Source organism: Orycteropus afer, unplaced genomic scaffold (assembly GCF_000298275.1).
Source record: "Orycteropus afer afer isolate SDZICR_OR568_19922 unplaced genomic scaffold, OryAfe1.0 scaffold00008, whole genome shotgun sequence".
NCBI lineage: Eukaryota > Metazoa > Chordata > Mammalia > Tubulidentata > Orycteropodidae > Orycteropus > Orycteropus afer.
The window spans coordinates 12,644,429-12,663,040 of NW_006921595.1; the positions used below are offsets into that span (position 1 = coordinate 12,644,429).

Here is an 18,612-nt window from a genome sequence, read left to right on the forward strand (position 1 = left end):
TTACTCATTTAAAAAAAAAAAAAAAATCAATATTCCAACCCCCGCCCCCCAGGATCCGCCCCGACCAGATAACCCTCTTTAAACTCTTGTGACAGTCAGCTCCCTGAGCAGCCCAGAGCCCCGGCGGCGGCTACTTTAGTATTTTTCCTCCCCCTTCAGAGTCCCTAGCCCAATGTCGTTTCCCCTCCCCCTCTTCTTCCTTTCGCTCTTTTTTCCCCTTCCCCCTCGAAACCCACTCTAATTGAGGCGCTGGGATTCCTCACGTGAGACGTTGATTTGTAGTTTGAACACGTGGCTCATTCAAAAAGCCGGACACTCGGAGCGGATTTTTTCCGCCTCCTGCGCCTTCCTCCCTCCTCCCCTTCTCCCCTCCCTCTTGCCAGTCACCCCTCTGGGTTTTTTATGGGGAGGCGGCGCCTGCCCTCACGTTGTGTGATATTTTCACAGTCCGCTGGCCGAAGCCAAAGGGGTTGGGGAGGAAGAGACAAAAAGTAGTTTCCACCCCCCTCCTTTCTCTCGCTAATCCCGCCTCCTCCTCAGAGTTAGGAAGACTCGTTGATGCGTTTAGGTTGTAGCAAGGCTTTTTCTTTTCTTTTTCATTTTTCTTTTTTTATACGTAGAAAAGGAGAAGCAAGAACCTTCATATCTGAATTTTTGCTCCCCGTTCTCGCCCTTGTTTTTTACTGATTGTGCATTTTAAAGGCGAAAAGACGAGGGGAAAAAAAAACGCTGGATCCATCCATCATTGTGGGTGGTTTTAATTTTTTCGTTTTTCTTTTACTAGTTTTTTTAAACAACCAGTCTTCACAATGAACAAACTGTATATCGGAAACCTCAGCGAGAATGCCGTTCCTTCGGACCTAGAAAGTATCTTCAAGGACGCCAAGATCGCGGTGTCGGGACCCTTCCTGGTGAAGACAGGCTACGCGTTCGTGGACTGCCCGGACGAGAGCTGGGCCCTCAAGGCCATCGAGACGCTTTCAGGTGGGCCCCGGCCTGGCCCCACCGGGGCGCCTGCTTCAGCCCTGCCGCCGCCAGTCCGGGCCCACCGGGGTTGGGTGCCCGGAGTGAGGTCCGCGGCTGCCGCCAGGGTGTCCTCGCGGGGTCCCAGGCCCGGTGAAGAGCGGGTGGAGGGTGTGAGGCCCGAGCGCCTACTCGCGTGGAGTCGGGGTGCTCTCAGATTTGGCACCAACTCCGCTGTCCTCCTCTCCCCTCCCCCCAGCGGGGTTTGCCGGGCGTGGGTGGACGCGCTGTCAATAAATCTAGGGCCCGGGCTAGGAGGGGCGCGAGGGGCGGCTGCGGAGCCGGTGCGCGGGGTTTGGCGCTGGGGGTGTGTGTGGGCGCCGCCGCCTGCACCAGATCCCCGTCAGCGCTGCTACCGCGCCCAGCTCGGGCCCAGGCGTGTTCTCTCGGCTTCCACACTCGGGGCTTGGGGGATCGAGTGCAAATGTCTGCTTGGCCTTTCTTTCTCTGGGCGTTATTTATGTTGTTGGGCTCGCTACCGGCTTCCAGACCCTGGTCATGGGAGAAAAGAAAGGAGCTTGGACTCCTTTGCCGAGTGAGGCCGCGCGGGCTGGTGCCTTGCACAGGCGGCCCCGCGCTTCCTCTCGACTCTGCGGGTAGAAAGCAAGTGCGACCTAGCTTCCATTTTCAACCTCACTCAGGCGGCTGAGCAAGAGGGGCGGGGGGGAGGGGGGTCTGTAGCCAGCGAGGGAGACCCCTCTGCGGCGCTGGGCCGCCCGCGGTTCTCTGGGATTTGGCGCCGTGCTGCGGCCTCCCGAGTGGAGGCGCCGGTTTCTGGGACTGGTGGCGCGCAGGTCGCGCCCGGCGAGGGCAGGAGACAGTGCGCGGCGGGCTTGGGCCGGGACGCCCTACAGGGAAACTGCACGGAGTGTTCTGCGTGCCCAGTGCCTTTTGGTGTCCCCTTTATCAACTAAGTTCAGTTGCGGGCGTCGAGCCGACCTTCGCGTGTTGTTCAGCCTGGGCTGAGATGTAACTCGTCATTTGCTCTTCTACCCACCCAGTCGCTTGCGATCTTTTCCCGCTACTGGGTTCTTTTCACCCCCACCGCAAAGTGTTCCTGGTCAGCCTGGGCTTGAACCCGGGTGAAAGACTCAGTCGCCGCCCTTCTAAAGGAAGCTGGTGTAGTGTGGGCCCCCGTTTGCCCTGTGGGGGCGCCTGGGGAGGTGGGAGGAGGGCCGCATCCATTTTGCTGTGTTTTGGGCTTGGGTGACCCTTTGAGTGTCCAGGAGAGGCTTGTGGGAAGGGGATGAAATGTTACCGTTGTAATAGTGGGCCTGCCGGTTGATTCCATTCCCCGCGGTTCCGTAAAGTGTACTACACACACAAACCGAGGTCAACTTTCCAGTGCTGCCTCGGCCTTTAGCCGCGTCCGTGCCTTAGGGGCCTTTGGGGCACTTGTGTTGTTGCTTAGGCTTTGAGGGCCTTTTGGATCGGTAGAGCTGAACCCAGCCAACCGTTTTCCATCTCTTGTCTGTCCGCAGGTAAAGTAGAACTGCACGGGAAACTCATAGAAGTTGAGCATTCGGTCCCAAAAAGACAAAGGTGAGTTTATTGACTACGTTCTCACCGATCCATTAATGGGAGCCTTTGCTACACAGCTGAAAACTATTTCTTTTCCTCCTGTGTTTATTGGTCTACTGTATGGCTTGGCGTTTCTTGTCTTTCCCCTTTGCTTTCAGGTTTTATGGCAGCTGTGTGTGTGTGTGTGTGTGTGTGTGTGTGCGTGCGCGCGCGTGTGCGCGCGTGCGTGATGACGGAATAGAGGGGTTGTCTGTGTCAAGCAACTAGGTTTTTACTGACTATAGCAGTCTCAAGGAAGCTCTCACAGCTAAATGCTCTCCAGCAGAGCAAATAAAGTTGCTGCAGAGGGAGGTGAAAGTATCAAGGGGGGAGTGTTTTTGTAATTTACGGAATTTAGCAAGCAATGGATGACTCCATGCCTGTAGATACTTGGTGGGCAAAAGTAGCTGCAGAATTGCGTGTTTGTGGCACACAAGCCCTTTTCTGACCCAGTTGGAAATTGTGAGTATCCAAGGCAGTTGGTGGATCTAAGAGGGGAGGAATTTGCCTTTACAGAAAGTCCCCGAGTTACGAACCTCTGGTTTACACAACTCCTACTTGGCCTTTAATATTACGTAAACTTGCCCTCACTTTGAAAGGATTGAATCAGCCCCTGTTTGAAACAGATCCTTCACAACAATCACTTGCTGCACATGCAGGTTTTAAATCATTGAAAAGGCTTTGAACATTTTCTTGCACTAAAGTAAGGCTAAATAAGGACCATATGCACCTGTTCCCATTTACCTACAAATTCACCTTGAAGACTCAGGAACGGATCTCATTTGTAATTTGGGGACTGCCTGTACCCTGTTAGCTTACCAGCTGGGTTTGGAACTTGTGAGTGAATGCCTGGGCTTCTCCACCCTAGAAGGCCTTTCAGTCACTCCACAGCTACACAGGTGTTTGTAAATACCACCTATATCTCCTGTTCCCTTTTTTAAAAAACACATTTTTGCTTACAAATCATCACCAAGAGATCATGAGTGAACGTCGATAATTTGAGCTACCCAAAATCTGGGGAATTTTTCTTCTCTAAGAGAAAATGTAATGTGTCACTTCATGAGATGTTTGGAGATTATTTTAGCCTCTGGAGTATTTTGAAGAAAGGGCTCGCTCCTTTCTCCAGAGCAGCATACTTATCTGGGCACTGTAATTGGAAAGGCACTGCTCCTGCCCAGTGGTGCTGGGGTTGTGCCTTTCTGGGTTTTGCAAGGTGGAATTAGGGTTATTGCATTCCCCTCCCATCCTCCACTCCCAACCCAGGCCAAACAATAAACTCGAAGTTAATTTAAACCAGAGTTATGTGTATCTGGTTAGGCATTGATGGTAGGTTGTATGTGCTGGAGGGTAGGAGTGGTTTGCTATGCATTTCTTTGGTGCCCTGCAGAGATAGATGGCTATAATATGTCATCTCTACTACGTGTCATGTGTGTACCTCAGTTTCTAGGTAGTAAGCTTTATTCTAGGTAAAGCATTTTCATAAATCATGTTTTTTGGTGAAGGGCTCGTTTGGATTTTTGTGAATTTCGTATGTTCAGGTACATAAGATAATTCATTAGAATAATTGGAAAGGGATTCATGTGACCTGGAAGATTGAGCTCTGGTTGGGGATTCTGGGAGAGTTAGAAGTTATTTCGTGTAATTTTTTTTAAGTTTATAAAATAATAGAATGGGTACTGAAAAATACCTAAATTGATCTCAGTTTAACAGGAATTGAAAAATTGAGGGAGAAGTCATATCTCCCTAAAAAGGAGTTTAAAAGCGTAGTCTGTGGAGTGGGTACCAAGAAGAAAAATGTATTCACATTCTGCAAATACTAATTGGTTTCCTATTTAGCCAGCATATCTTAATTTTCCTCAAATGTTGAATAAAAACAGATTACAGCAAGCGGTTGTGTTGGACTGGCAAAATATCTTGAGTTTTTCAGATGTAAGTCATTGACCTACATGTCAGTGTAGATTACTTTGTCATGCCCTCTTGCTTTTCCAAGTGGTGTGAATTTCTCTCCATGTGTAGGGAATTAAATTTAAAACATTATCTGGTAACACCTGCCTGTTTTATTCTTAAAGGCTTTTGCTCAGCCTAAAAACATACTTGTTATAATCAACAGCAGTTCCTCTTTAGGAAAGCGCATAGGATGAAACAACATCAGTGGCAGCAAGTGCTTACCTGTGGAAGCTTCTTTAGTTTATTGATCATGTAGATTAAGATTTTTCTAGCTGTGTTTCACTAGCATTAAGATGCTCAGAATTTTAAATGAGTGATACAGGCAGTCCCTGATCTGACTACTTGCCCTTTAATGTAAATTATGCCCTTATTTTGAATGGATTGAACCAACCCTTACTTGCAGCAAATTCTTCATCATCATCACCTTCATTTGCTGCACGTACCACTTTTAAATCATTGAAAAAGCTTTGAGTCTTTTCTTGCACAAAAACCAAACCCTCAGACATTGAGTTGATTCTGCCTCAGTGACCCTTTCAGACAGTAGAACTGCCCCTTAGGCTTTCCTAGGCTATACATCTTTTTTTTTTTTTTTTTTCTTTTAATTTTTATTGTGATTTGGGTGAAAGTTTGGAATGCAAAGTCGCTTTCTGTACAGCAGTTCACATACACTTTGTGTCATGAAATTGACTGCAGTTTACCTCAGTGCAACAGAGCTCCCCTTCCACTTCCTCCCCACAGCTACCTCTTCCCTGTGTCCTTCCCTCCCGTGCACTCCTGCCTCCCAGCTGTCTCCCTGTGCATACACAGTCCTTCCATTCTTCATGACTGATCTCTCCAAGGAGTGTATCTACCTAATGTAATGTTCAGCTCATATGCCTGTTTTCTGTTTGACTGGAAGCCACAGGTGTGGGTTTACTTCTGGACATGAAGGGCACTTAGGGGCCATAGTCTCAGGGGTTCCATCAGGGCTCTATCAGACCAGCAAACCTGGTCCCTTTTTTTTTTTTTTTTTTTTAAGTGATTTTGAGTTTTGTTCCACACTGTTCTCCTACTTCATCCAGGATCTCCTATATAAATCCACCTCCTAATGGTTGATCGTGGTGTAGCTGGGGACCGTCTGGTTCTTCTGGTCTTAGAGTCGTATCAGCTGAGGATTGCATGGTTTACCAGTCACTTGGACTAATTGTTTCCATGGGTCTTTGGTTTTCTTCATTCTTTTTAGCTCCAGATGAGGAGAGACCCATCGTTGAAGCCAGATGGCCACTTGTAAGCTTTTAACATCCCAGTGGCTACTAGCCAAAGTAGGATGTGGAACAATGTTTTTGTGTAGTATGTTATGCCAGTTGAGCTTGATGTCCCCTGAGACTGTGGTCCTGAGCCCACAGGTCCAACTACTCACTCCTTCTGGGTAGCTGGCTGTGGGTAAGAAGTAACTACAACCTTGTCCCTTGTCAGCTGGAAATTCTTACAGAACATACCAATACACCTGTAGAAATATTGTCTGCCAACCCTGTACATGATCATGGGCACTCTGCCCCCTGCATAGACATACCTAATAGTTCAGTCTGTCCACCCATCTGTCCACCCATAGATCAATGTTTTAGGCTATACATCTTTACTGAAGTAAGCTGCCTCATCCTGTAGAGCAGCTGGTGGGTTCAAACTGCTGACTTTTTGGCTGGTAGCCCAGTGCTTTAACCATTGTGCCACCAGAGCTCCCTTTCTTGCACTAAAACCAAAAACTAAGTCCATTACCATGGAGTCAATGCCAACTCATATCAACTCTTTAGGGCAGAATAGAACTGCCCCATAGGGTTTCAGAGGCTGTAAATCTTTGCTAGAACAATTTGCCCCTTCTTTCTCCTGTGGAGCATCTGGTGGGTTGCAACTGCCTATCTTTTGGTTAACAGTCCACTGCTTTAACCACCGCCCCACCAGAGCTCCTTTCTTGGATTAAAGTAAGGCTAAATAAGAACTGTGTGTACTTGTTTGACTTTCCTACAAATTCTTAAAGGCACCATTACGAACTGATCTCCTTAGTAACCCAGGGACTGCCTGTACTGTGTTAACTAGTAAAATTAATAGAGGTGAGTATGTTGGAGACAAGTTTTATCTATTTGAGAGAACAGCCAAATAAATAGTTTGCTGCTATTGAAATGGTTAAAAACCATTTTTTTCAGCCCAGGAAAACTTATTAGAAATCTATATTAAATTTTGTTTTAAGTGAACTTGAGAACAGTGATGAAATTTTCTCTCATCTGGACTGTCTGCTTAAGTCTGGGAAAGAGGAGAGAAGGTACCATAGTGATCTCCTATAAGTAAGTCAAGACTTGGGAGTGGGGTGGGTTGCCCTACCAGTGAGTTAAATGCTGGAGATCCTTCCTTGCCTAGGGAGCCTGCTGGACTCTGGTATGGGTTTCTTTGTTATACAATCATTGCATTCCATCTGATCATCATATGGGCATCTGAGGCAGGCACACCCACATGTGTGCAGCAGTGATCTTTATACCTGCTGTGCAAGGCATGTTGGGAACTTGTTGCTGGAGAATGCTTATGGCAGTATTCCGAGATGGTTGAATGGGCTTGAAGCAGCTAAATGGGAGCAGTACCAGAAGGTGATTAGATGGCTTTGCAGGCTTGTCTAGCTTTGCCTGTGAGCCGAGAGATGGATGGGGACCCTCTTAGGAAGGGACATTGTAGAATTTGGTTTAGACCAAGCTTGGCTCCTGATTACTAAAGTCTCCAGGGAATGTGGAAGGAATGTTGCTTTTCTACATTCAGATACCCCTCAGTTGGGGAAGATTATAGCAAGTAATTTGCAGAGCTTGAGGTCCCCTGCATCCAGAATAAAGAGAAGATTGCGTTGGTTATCTTGACAGTTGCACTTTCTGTTCTAGGTACTAAAGATTCAGCACATGAAGACTTGGCTTCACTTTGAGGTATAAGGTGTTTTTTTTTTTTTTTTTAAATTCCCCTTTGTGGGTAAGAGTGGGCGTGGAAATAGTTGTGACTTTGAAAGACAGGCTGAGTTTGGTTGGACAAGCAGCTCATATCTTATGGGGCCTTTTCTGTGCCCCTATGTGATTATGTAAATAACACTGATGTCTTTTTTTTGTTATGTTGTGGGCTGTTGGGCATGGGAGAAGGAAGGAGAAAGTTGCTGATGTTGCAGAACAGAAAGGATGGTGGTTTTAGTTCATTCTCCATGGCTTTTTTAAATTATGAAAATAATTTTTCATATTTTGTTCAGTTTTTTTTTCCCCTAGCTTAGCCAGTTTTGCTTAAACTTCAAGATTTAGTTGTTAGACTTGAGTAGGATTATATGTAGCCTGAAAATATGTTCGAATGAAAGAAGAAAAATAGGTTATTATAAAACCAAAAAAACCAAACTCGCTGCCATCAAGTCAATTCCGACTCATAGGGAACTCTGGTGGCATAGTGCTTAAGGTATGTGACTGCTAACCAAAAGGCTGGTGGTTCAAACCCACCAGCCACTCCTCAGAAGGAAGGTTGGACAATCTACTATAGTGATACTCCCTTGGAAGCCCAAGGAGGGGTTGCTATGAGTCGGATCCAACTTGACAGCATCGAGTTTGGTTTTTGGGTTTCTTTTGGGTTTCCAAGATAGTAAATTTTTATGGAAGTAGATTGCCCAGTCTTCCTTCCATGGAGTGGCTGGTGGGTTTGAACTGCCAGCCTTCTGGTTAGCAGTCCAATGCCTTAGACACTATGCCACCAGAGCTTTTCCCCAGGAGTGATCCTTTAAGATAGACTGTGATGCCTAAGCCTAAGTATCCTTATTGTTTCATATATGTGTGTGTGTGTGTGTGTGTAAGAGAATAACTTATTTCCATATTTAATGTGGAAATTGTGTAGACAGGACATATGTAAAAGTCACTGGATTTAAATGTATAATAAGTGGCTCTTTAAAGGCTAAAGGGACCCTTGGTGGCCAGTGGGTAAGTGCTTGACTGCTAACAAATAGCTTGGTGGTTCGAAACTACCATCAACTTCGCAGGAGAAGGATGTGGCATTCTGTTTCCATGAAAGATTGAGTGTGAGTCAGTTCTACTCAGTCCTATAGGGTTGTTGTGAGTTGGAATCAACTCAGAGGCAATGGGTTTGGTCTGTCGTTTATTTAAATGTCTAGTGATGCCTATTAATAGCTGTTAAATATAGAATAGGATGGCAGCCATGACCAGCAGTGTGCCCATTAGCATGGGCATATGACCCTCCCCAAGGCTGGGCAGACTTTAAAGTCTTAGAACAGCAAAGGCTGTCTTTAAAGCTGAACAGCACAGGTATGAGAGCAGTGCTGCTCCTTTCTCATTGATGTGCTAGAGGTGACTATTGTGAACACACAGATTTGTTCTGAATGTTAGGAAATTTTTATGGCTGGTAAAGAATTATAAGCAGGGTTATCTCTGGAATGCTCAGTTTTAAGATCAGTAATGCATGACTGCTTACATGATTGTAGGCAGAATTTTTTCTTTATTTCATATCATTTTCTTAATACTATTTGAGAGAGGCATACTTAAAGATTTTTTACTTTGGCCTTATGGGGGGATGGTGGGGGCGAGAATCAGTAGCTTCTATTGTGTGCCTGCCCACAGTAACCCAGAGGAAGATGTTCTGGGAACATGACGTGTGACTGGAGCCAAAAGCAGTGGGAATTGAGAATTACGGCTTCTGTTTCTCGTTTTCCTGTGATTTGTATGGCTACTTACCTATCTTCCCTGTTAGGTCAAATCCTATTATAATAAACTACATGGGACATGTTTTGTTCTGAGGTTTTGTCATTCTGCTTGAAATACATGGGCTATCAACTAGGGACTAAAAATGACTTTTGGAATTACAGAGACCTGGGGTTTTCCCTGTAAGAAACTTGAATTTCTTTTTGTAGTATGGTAGTTGAGTTGCTTTTGTACATGTGTACCTCTTCTGGGCAGTCAGCAAAGGGGAAGTGATCTTTGTGATTTGAAATCCTATTATGAGCCAGACTACTGCACTTGATGTCTCATGTTGTTGTTGTTAGGTGCCGTCGAGTTGGCCCCGACTCATAGCGACCTCTCCTTGGGTTTCTGAGGCGGTATCACTAGGGAAGTAGATTACCCAACCTTCCTTCTGAGGAGTGGCTGGTGGGTTTGAACCTTCAGCCCTCTGGTTAGCAGTCAAGTGCCTTAGGCACAATGCTACCAGAGCTCCTTGATGTCTCATAGGACTGGGATTTTGTATTAAAGTGAAGAAGGATTCCATTGCAATTGATGTTAGTGGTATTTAAGTAGTAACTTCTCTAGCAGTAACATATTTGAGAGACATGAATTATCCATTCAGTAACTCTGGCAGTTGGTTTGAGCTGAGAGGAAGGAGAGGCAAAAAAGACTGAGATGGTTAACTGTGCTATTCTTAGTTGAACTTCCTTTATCAATTGTTGCCTCTGATTAAGCTTTCAGAGTCATGGACAGGAGGTGGCAGTGTGGTAGCAGTTACCAAGGGGTAGGATTGGTGTTTCTATTTAGGATCTCTGCCACATTAGTCTAATTTTTCCAAATTGGTTTGGACTGTCAGGGTTTTGCTAGAAGGCTGGGTAGCAAGCACATAATTTCAGTGCTCTTCCAGAACTGAGAGTGTAAGTTATTATCAGAAATTGTTGTTGGGCAAGTACTCAGTATCGGTAAATAAACAGTTATAAATATTAATATAATACATGAAATTTATTGCCCTGAAGGGAAAAACATAGTACATAAACTATACATATTTTAGGGAACTATCCTGAGACCATTTAATCTGATTAGAAAAGAGTTTGAAATTATTGTAGAAGTATTCTTTGAGGAATTAGCAGAATTATAAGCTGAAAGAGATCTAAGTCCTTAGAATATCGGGTTTATCAACTGTTTGCTCAGAGAGTTGATTACATTGTGATCAGGGTGTTTCAGTTATGTCTTTACTGCATAACAAACCATTCCAATAGTGATGATGGTTGTACAACATGATGAATGTAATTAATGTCCCTGAACTGTACATGTAAAAAATGTTAAAATAGCAAATGTTATATATATTTGTACCACAATAAGCACAAAAAGTACTCTAAAAGTGATTTGAAACAAGAACTTACTCTTTCTCATGATTCTGTGGGAGTGTTTGATGGTTGGTTCTGTTTAATTTGGTGTCATTTGGGATTATTCAACTAAGCAGGACTAAAAGGTTCAAGAAGGCTTCACTTACATGTCTTACTTCTTGGTAGTTGTCCACATGGTCTTTTTCTACATGGTACCTCAACATCCAGTAGTAGCTGAACTTCTTTATAGCATAGTGACTAGCTGCCTCAAAGGAAAGTGGAAAACTGCTAGACATTTTAAAAGCTAGGCCTTTTTCTGTTCCATTTATTTGGTCAAAGCAAATCACAGGCCAGCCTAGATTTGAGATGTGGAAACAGACTCCCATGGTAGGGCATCTCTGTGTGGTATAAACAGTTAATCATTCAGCTGCTAACTGAAAGGTTGGAGGTTCGAGTTCACCCAGAGGTATCTCAGAAGAAAGATGAGGCAGTCTACTAAAAAATCAGCCATTGAAAACTCTATGGAGCATGACTTGACAGCTTTTTTTTTTTTTTTTTAATTGTTGGTAGAGTGTTGTGCATGTACAGAGAGGGAGGAATTGATTGTGCCCATCATTGTAGTTTATCTTATACACACAGGCAGGAAGGGTAGGTAGGGGCTTTGACATGCTTGGAACAATAAAATAGCTGAAAATTATGTTTAGCACTAGAAATAGGGAACCAAACCCCATTGTGATACTCAGGCAAGAGATAATGGTATTGGCTTTGGAGGTATCTGGGATTTCATAAGACCACCCTCAGGTTTGATGATTCTCAAGGAGGGCTCACGGGAATCAGCATATAGTTGTGCTCATGGCTATGATTTATTATAGTGAAAGGATAGCAAGCACAGTCAGCAAAGGGAAAAGGCACATGGGATGAAGTTGGGAAAACCAGGCGCAAGTTTCCAAAGGACCTCCCCCAGTGGAGTCACACAGGACATGCTTAATTCCCTTAATATTGAGTGGTGACAACATGTGAAATGTTGCCAACCAGGGAATTCATTAAAGCCTCAATACTCAGGGTTTTTATTTGGGACTGATCACATAGGCATACTTTACCTGGTGTATACCCAAATTTTGGATTCCCAGAAGAAAAGCAGGTATTCAGCATAAAACAGATTGTTTGCATGGTTTAGACACAATGAACCACTCTTCTCAATTAATGGTGAGAATCCTCCCAAAATCTAAGTTACCTGGTGCAGTGTAGTAAATTACTTTGTGTGGCTTTTCTACCCATAAGTCTTTGTAAACTCCAAGGTGGGATTTGCTATGATCAACTGAGGAGCTCCTGATGGCTGAAGTTGTCCACCTGGAGTATTTCTGTTGGGAGTGGCACAAAACAATGTTCTGGGAGGTGCCCTCTCTCTCTCAGGTGTTTAGAGTTCTGATGCTATGATTGGCTAGTTTGACCACCCTGCCGGGCTCAAAAGGAGGCCTCCTGGAGGCAGAACGCTCTCTGACTGCTGGTTGAGTAAGACGTGCTGCCGAAAGAGACACGTGCTGCTGGGAAAGAGATGTAAGAGACACGCATTGCTGAGTGAGACACCGAGGGACCAGCACTGCTGGGAAAGAGACTGTGAGAGACTGTTGGCTGAGGGGACGGTGGGCTGAGAGAGAGACTGAGTGTTCTTCCTGAACTTGAGTTGTAGCCTGGTGCTTCCCTAATAAACCCCGTAATCCGTGAGTTCTGTGTGGCCACTGCAGCGAATTATCAAACCCAGAGGAGAGGTGGTGGGAACTTTGGGAGGAACGGTTGGTGAAAGGGCTGGAGAGAGGCAGCATGGCTGGCCTTGTAGGAATAGGCTTTGCGCTATTGATGGTGATTCTGCCTTCCTTTTGTGGGATTAGAGGAGGTCAGAACATGTGGCCTTCTTGCCGTTTTTGCACCTGGTAAGCAACTCTTTCAGAGGACGCTAGTGAGCCCTGCAATGTTAATTCTTTTATGCATAGTAGGAAATGAGAAGTGGTCAAGTTCTGTATATTTTTTAAGAAAGAGCCAGTGAGTGAGATTGGTTGATGAATTAGATGAGGGAAAGTTTTGAGAAGAGTTAAGGATGACAACAGGCTTTTTTTTTTTTTTTGCCAGAGTTAACTGGGTGAGAGTTGGTGCCATTTACCAAGATGGAGAGTATTGGGAGAGGAGCAAGTTCTTGGATGGATGTTGGAGCTTTAATGTTTCTAATACTTTGAGGAATTTAAATGAAGAAGTTGAGTGGGCAGTTGGATATATCAGCCCAGAACTCAGGGGGAGGGTAGGAGGTGGAAATGGAAATTAGGGGCTTCATTAGTTTGTGGTACTTGAAATCATGGAGTTGGATAAGATGGTCAAAGGACTGATCCTAGGACTCTCAGGAGGAAGGAGGAACCAACATCAGTGGAGACAGAGGGAAGCTAATGAGGTAGAGGAGAGGAGGCAGAGTGAACTGTTTCTGGGAGACAAGTGAAGAAAGCCTGTGGAGAAGAGAGGTGTAATCAAATGTTTAGAATACTGCTGAGACTTTTTGATTTAGACAGATGAGTGAGTGAGTGGGGGTGGTGTTAAATCTCATCCTTCTGGCTCTGCTGGAAATAGATGAGGAGTGACTTACCAATTTTGAATCAGCTGAAATACAACCTTTGCTGCAGGATTCATTTATTAGAAATATAACTTTCTTCAAGCATTCGTTCATTAGGACCTTGGTTCATTTTCTTATTTTCCAGAAATGTCTACAAGCACATTCTATTTATAACCTGCTAGAGATGAAAGCTCTGGTAGCATAGTGGCTAAGGCACTTGACTGCTAACCAGAAGGCTGGCGGTTCAAATCCACCAGCCACTTCTCGGAAGGAAGATGGGGAAATCTACTTCCGTAGTGATACTGCCTTGGAAACCCAAGAAGGGGTCGCTATGAGTCGGGGCCGACTCGACGGCACATAACAACAACAACAACAGAGATGAAAGCGTCTCTAAGTTAAGTAGACCCTCTTGTCCAATGGACAAGACTTGTTTGTGACATCTGCTTCCACACTTCGGGTGACTGTGAGCTCACTTTCTTACAGACAACCCATTCTGCTTTTTGTTAATGTTATATTAATGTTACTAACATAACACAGTGTTAGGGAAATTCTCTGAAGTTGTGGTAGTAGTGTAGACTAAGGCAAGTGCTTCTATGTGTTGATTTAAGTACTTGGTCTGACAAGCAAAGGTTGGAACTATTGGCCAAACATTTATGGATTTCATGGGCTAGGTTTAAAATACTTTAATCACTGTTCTATTTTAAATTAAGTATTCCTTTCATTTTATTAAGGAGCTCTGGTGGCTTAGTGGTTAAAGCATTGAGCTGCTAACCAGAAAATTGGTGGGTTCAAACCTACCAGCTGCTTCCCAGGAGAAAGATGAGACAGTCTACTTCTGTAAATATTTACAGCTTTGGAAACCCTCTGGGGCAGTTCTACTCTCTCTTAAAGGTTATATGAGTTGCTATGAGTTGGAATCGACTCCGTGGCAGTGGGATTTTCACTTAATAGAACTTTTGCTGTAAGAAATATAGGAAACTTGGAATTTTTACCTAAATTCCCTCATTTTTGTATGTTTAAAAATAAGCTCTTTGGTAAAGTATCTTCCTCCCCGAATAGTGAATCTTGTCCTTTGGCTGTAAGATCAGTTGATTTTGAGACCAGTGATTGGGTCTAAATAACTCCTTTACGGACTTTTCTTTGTCTATTCAACTCCTTTGATCAATATGATACTACTGTACTTTCAGAATGTGTTAAATAAATACCTAGTAGAGAAGGGAAAATAATAAAATTGAGATAGCACAATAATTTTTTTTTTTTTTTTTTTAGTGGTATTAGTTGCTCTACCAGAGGATTCTCCATAAAGTCCTGGGAGAAGTGATCTTGCCCAGGGTTTGCAGGTGATTAGTGGAACCCATTTCCAGATCTGATGACTCTGCCCTGCCTTCATTCCTTTCATTTAAGTTGTCTAAATCCTCAAAGTAGCTGACACAGCAGCCTGATCATGTTTACACTGACAAGTCAGAGCAGAGATGTCTTATTTTTTGCCTACTCTGAAGTACGGAGATTTTGCTTGGCTTCTTTGAAAGGCTGGTTGATTGTCTTCCTTTTGTGAAAAAGACAGTTACAGGTAGTCTGGAATCTGGAGCTTACTGTAGAATAAAAATACTCAGATATCCTGTCATAAGAAAGAAAATGAGACTGTTGATTTTGGTTTAATGAATTTTTAGCAGATTTATCGTAATATAAATGAATTACTGAGAAGTAGAAGGAGGCCAAAGGAGATAGGAGGATGGGACAGAAAGCCTAGAGAGGAAGATGGTGGCCATCTTTTTCTCAGGAGGTAATAGTGAGTCATGGATGTAACTCTTAGGTTGCAAAAGAGGTAGGGGTGTCCGGAGTACAGCCCACCAGACCTGTTTGTTCTAGCTTGTCATGAAGCTTAGTAGGACCCTGGCTTGCAGAAGGAAGTATTTTCAGCTTGGGATATTGTTGAGTATTAGGACAGAGTAGCAGGGAGAAAATGTGCTGAAACCTCTTTTTCTCAAAAAAAAATTAAAAAAAAAAATTGTGATTTTGATGAAAGTTTAGAGAGCAAATTCATTTTGCGTACAGCAGTTCATAATACATTTTGTTTCATGACATTAACTGCAATTCCCTACAGTGTAAAAGCTCTCTTCTCACTTCTTTCCTGTGGTTACCTCTTCCCTGTGCCCTTTCCTATGCATCCTGCCCCCTGAGCTACCTCCCTGTGCAGATACTCCCTTCTGTTCTCCCATGATTGATCTTTCTAAGGAGTGTATCTACCTGATGCAAATATTCACCCTATATGCCTGTCTGTTATTTTTCTGGAAGCCACGGGAGTGAGTTCAATTCCAGATCTGAAGGGTAACTAGGGGCCATAGTCACCAGGTGTCTCACCAGGATCTTTCAGACCAGTAAACCTGGTCTTTATTTATTTATTTATTTATGATTTTGAGTTTTGTTCCACATTGTTCTCCCATTCTATTCAGGATCTCCTGTACTGATCCCTTTCCAAGTGGTTGACAGTGGTAGCCAGGCACCATCTAGTTCTTCTGGTCTCATGGTCATATACGCTGAGGTTCTCATGGTCCACTGGTCCCCTGGACAGATTGTTTCCATGTGTCTTTGGTTTTCTTCATTCTTCTTTGTAATGGACAAGGAGAGAGACCCATTGTTGCATCTAGATAGCTGCTTGGAAAGCTTTTTAAAACCCTAGTCACTATTCACTAGAGTAGGATGTAGAACAGTGTTTTTGTGTAGTATGTTATGCCAGTTGAGCTTGGTGTCCCCTGCAAGCACATTCATATATATGGACATTCCTATAGCACATGCAAATATGTATGTAGAAATACCATCTGCCAATCTTATATATGGTCATGAGTATATTCCTTTTTACCTAAACATACCTGATCATTCAGCTTGCCTACCTATCTATTTACCTGTAGATTAGTGTTTGTTACCACTGATAATGCAGAATTTATATGTGACAGGGTTTATCTTTGTAGTCTATGCCTCTTGTGCACTTCTCTGTGTCTGTCTTTTCCTTAGTGTTACTGTGTTGGTCACTTGCTTTTGGTATATTGCTTTTCCCTTCACCCAAATCAATACTTGTCTTTACCTGTCTAGCAGTGTTCCCTCCTTCCTCTCCCCTCCCTGGTAACCAACAAAGAAAATTTCCTACCGTATATAAACTTTTCCTTGACTTTTTGACAGTAGTGAACTAATACAATATTTGTCTTTCTGTGATTGACTTATTTCATTTATCATAATGTTCTCCAAGTTCATTCACGTTTCCTGGTGTTTCACAAATTCTACATTATTTTTTAGTGTTGCATAGTATTCCATTGTGTGTATGTACCATAGGTTGGTTTATTCATTCTTCTGTTGATGGGCACTTAGGTTGTTTCTGTCTCTTTGCTATTGTGAATAGTGCTGTGATGAACATGGGTTTGCATATATCTGCTCATGTCCTGGCTCTTACTTCTTTAGGATATGACCTATCCATTTGCTGGATCAAATGGTATTTCTGTTTCCAACTCTTGGAGGAATTGCCATACAAATTTCCACAGTGGTTATATCACTTGATAGTCTGACTAGCAGTGTGTGAGAGTCCCAATCTCTCTACATCCTTGCCAGCATTTGTTATTTTCTGTCTTGTTGGACTTTGGTATCAGTGCTGGGGTGAGATGGTATCTCGTTGTTTTGATTTGCATTTTTCTAATGGCAGATGATGGCAAAGGAGCTGTGGTGGTGTAGTGACTAAGGCATTTGACTGCTAACCAGAAGGCTGGTGGTTCAAACCTATTGGCTACTCCTCTGAAGGATGATTGGGCAATCTACTTGTAGAGATACCACCTTGGAAACCCAAGGAGGGGTTGCTGTGAGTCGGAAGCGACTCGATGGCATATCATCCATCTATCCATCTGATGATGACAAACATTTCTTCATGTGTTTTGGCTACCTGAATTTCTTCCTTGGTGAAGGTATTCTGCTCATTTTTTAGTTGGATTGTCTTTTTGATGTTGAGGTATTGGAGTTTTCTATAAATTTTAGAGATGAGTTCCTTGTCAGATATGTCATTGCCAAATATTTTTTAAAATCTCTATTATTACTATGTATGAGCATTCTAAGGAATGCTCCTTGGAAGCAAGAATGGCCAGACTTCATTTCACCTACTTTGGTCACATTATGAGAAGGGATCGTTCCCTGGAGAAGGATATCATGCTTGGTAAAGTGGAGGGTCAGCGAAAATGGGGAAGGCCTTCAAGGAGATGGATTGGCACATTGGTTGCAATGGTAGACTCAGGTATGGCAAGGATTGTGAGGCTGGTGCAGGACTGAGCAGTATTCTGTTCTGTTGTACATAGGATCGCTATGAGTCAGAGTTGACTCGCTGGCACCTAACGCCAACAACAATATTACTGTGGAGTCATCTATTCCTCTTCTTAATTCTGTTAGTCTCACTTAGGAACTGTGGGGCTCTTTCATTGGGTACGTAGATGTTTATTATGGTTATCTTGTTCACTCAATTCTTTAATCATTATATAATGTCCTTCTTTGTCTCGTATGGTGGTTTTTGTCTTAAAGTCAATTATATCAGAAATTAGTATTGCCACTCCGGCTCTTACTTGTTTGCCATTTGTTTGTTGTCTTTTTCCAACCTTTGATTTTTAGTCTATTTTTGTGTAAGGTTTGTGTTCACTAGGCATGTTCAGAAACCTCTTAATTAGGAGCCCTGATGTTTACCTTTTTTGTCCTTGTTGAGTTGGAGGATATACAGGCAATTGCTGAGTTATTAAGGTCAAACTCAAGGACAACTCCTACTTTCCCTTTAATGTTATGTAAATTTGCCCTCACTGAAATAATTCAGTCAACCCCTATTCACTGCCATCCAGTTGATTCTGACTCATAGCAACCTCCATTGGGTTTCTAAGGCTGTAAATCTTCACTGGAGGAGACTGCCTCATCTTTGTTCTGCAGAATAGCAGGTGAATTTGAACCACCAACTTTGGTTAGCAGCCAAATGCTTTAACCACTATACCACCAGAACCCCTACTTCAAATAAATTCATCTTCACAGTCACCTTCAGTTGCTTTTAAATCATTGAAAAGGCTTGGAATCTTCTTTTGCACATTGAGGTTAGATAAGACCAGTATGCCTGTATTTGAACTTACCTACAAAATCCACTTAAAGACACATTTAGGACCAGATCTTGTTTGCAACCCAGGAACTGCCTGTAGTCAATAAGAATGTGGAACATGAGGTCTTAGGTCTGGGATGGAACCCCTACTCCATTTACTAAATGTATGATACTGTTTAAGGATGAGAAAATTGAAATCTGGGAAATGATACTCATAGGGTCTTTTTTTTTTTTTTAATTTTTTTTAGGATTTGGGTGAAGATTTACAGAGTAAATTCACTTTTCATACAGCAGTTCACATATACTTTGTCTCATGTCATTGAC

At 43.3% G+C, this 18,612-nt stretch overlaps 1 protein-coding gene across 1 annotated transcript in view; it reads left to right on the forward strand.

Moving 5' to 3' along the window:
* Positions 1-809: 809 nt before the first annotated feature.
* Positions 810-18,612, forward strand: part of IGF2BP3 (insulin like growth factor 2 mRNA binding protein 3) — a 225,841-nt gene continuing 208,038 nt past the window's right edge. The window contains exons 1-2 of the mRNA XM_007945906.2: positions 810-984; positions 2,505-2,565. Coding sequence (XP_007944097.1) covers positions 810-984; positions 2,505-2,565 — 236 coding nt within the window. The remainder of the gene's footprint in view (positions 985-2,504; positions 2,566-18,612) is intronic.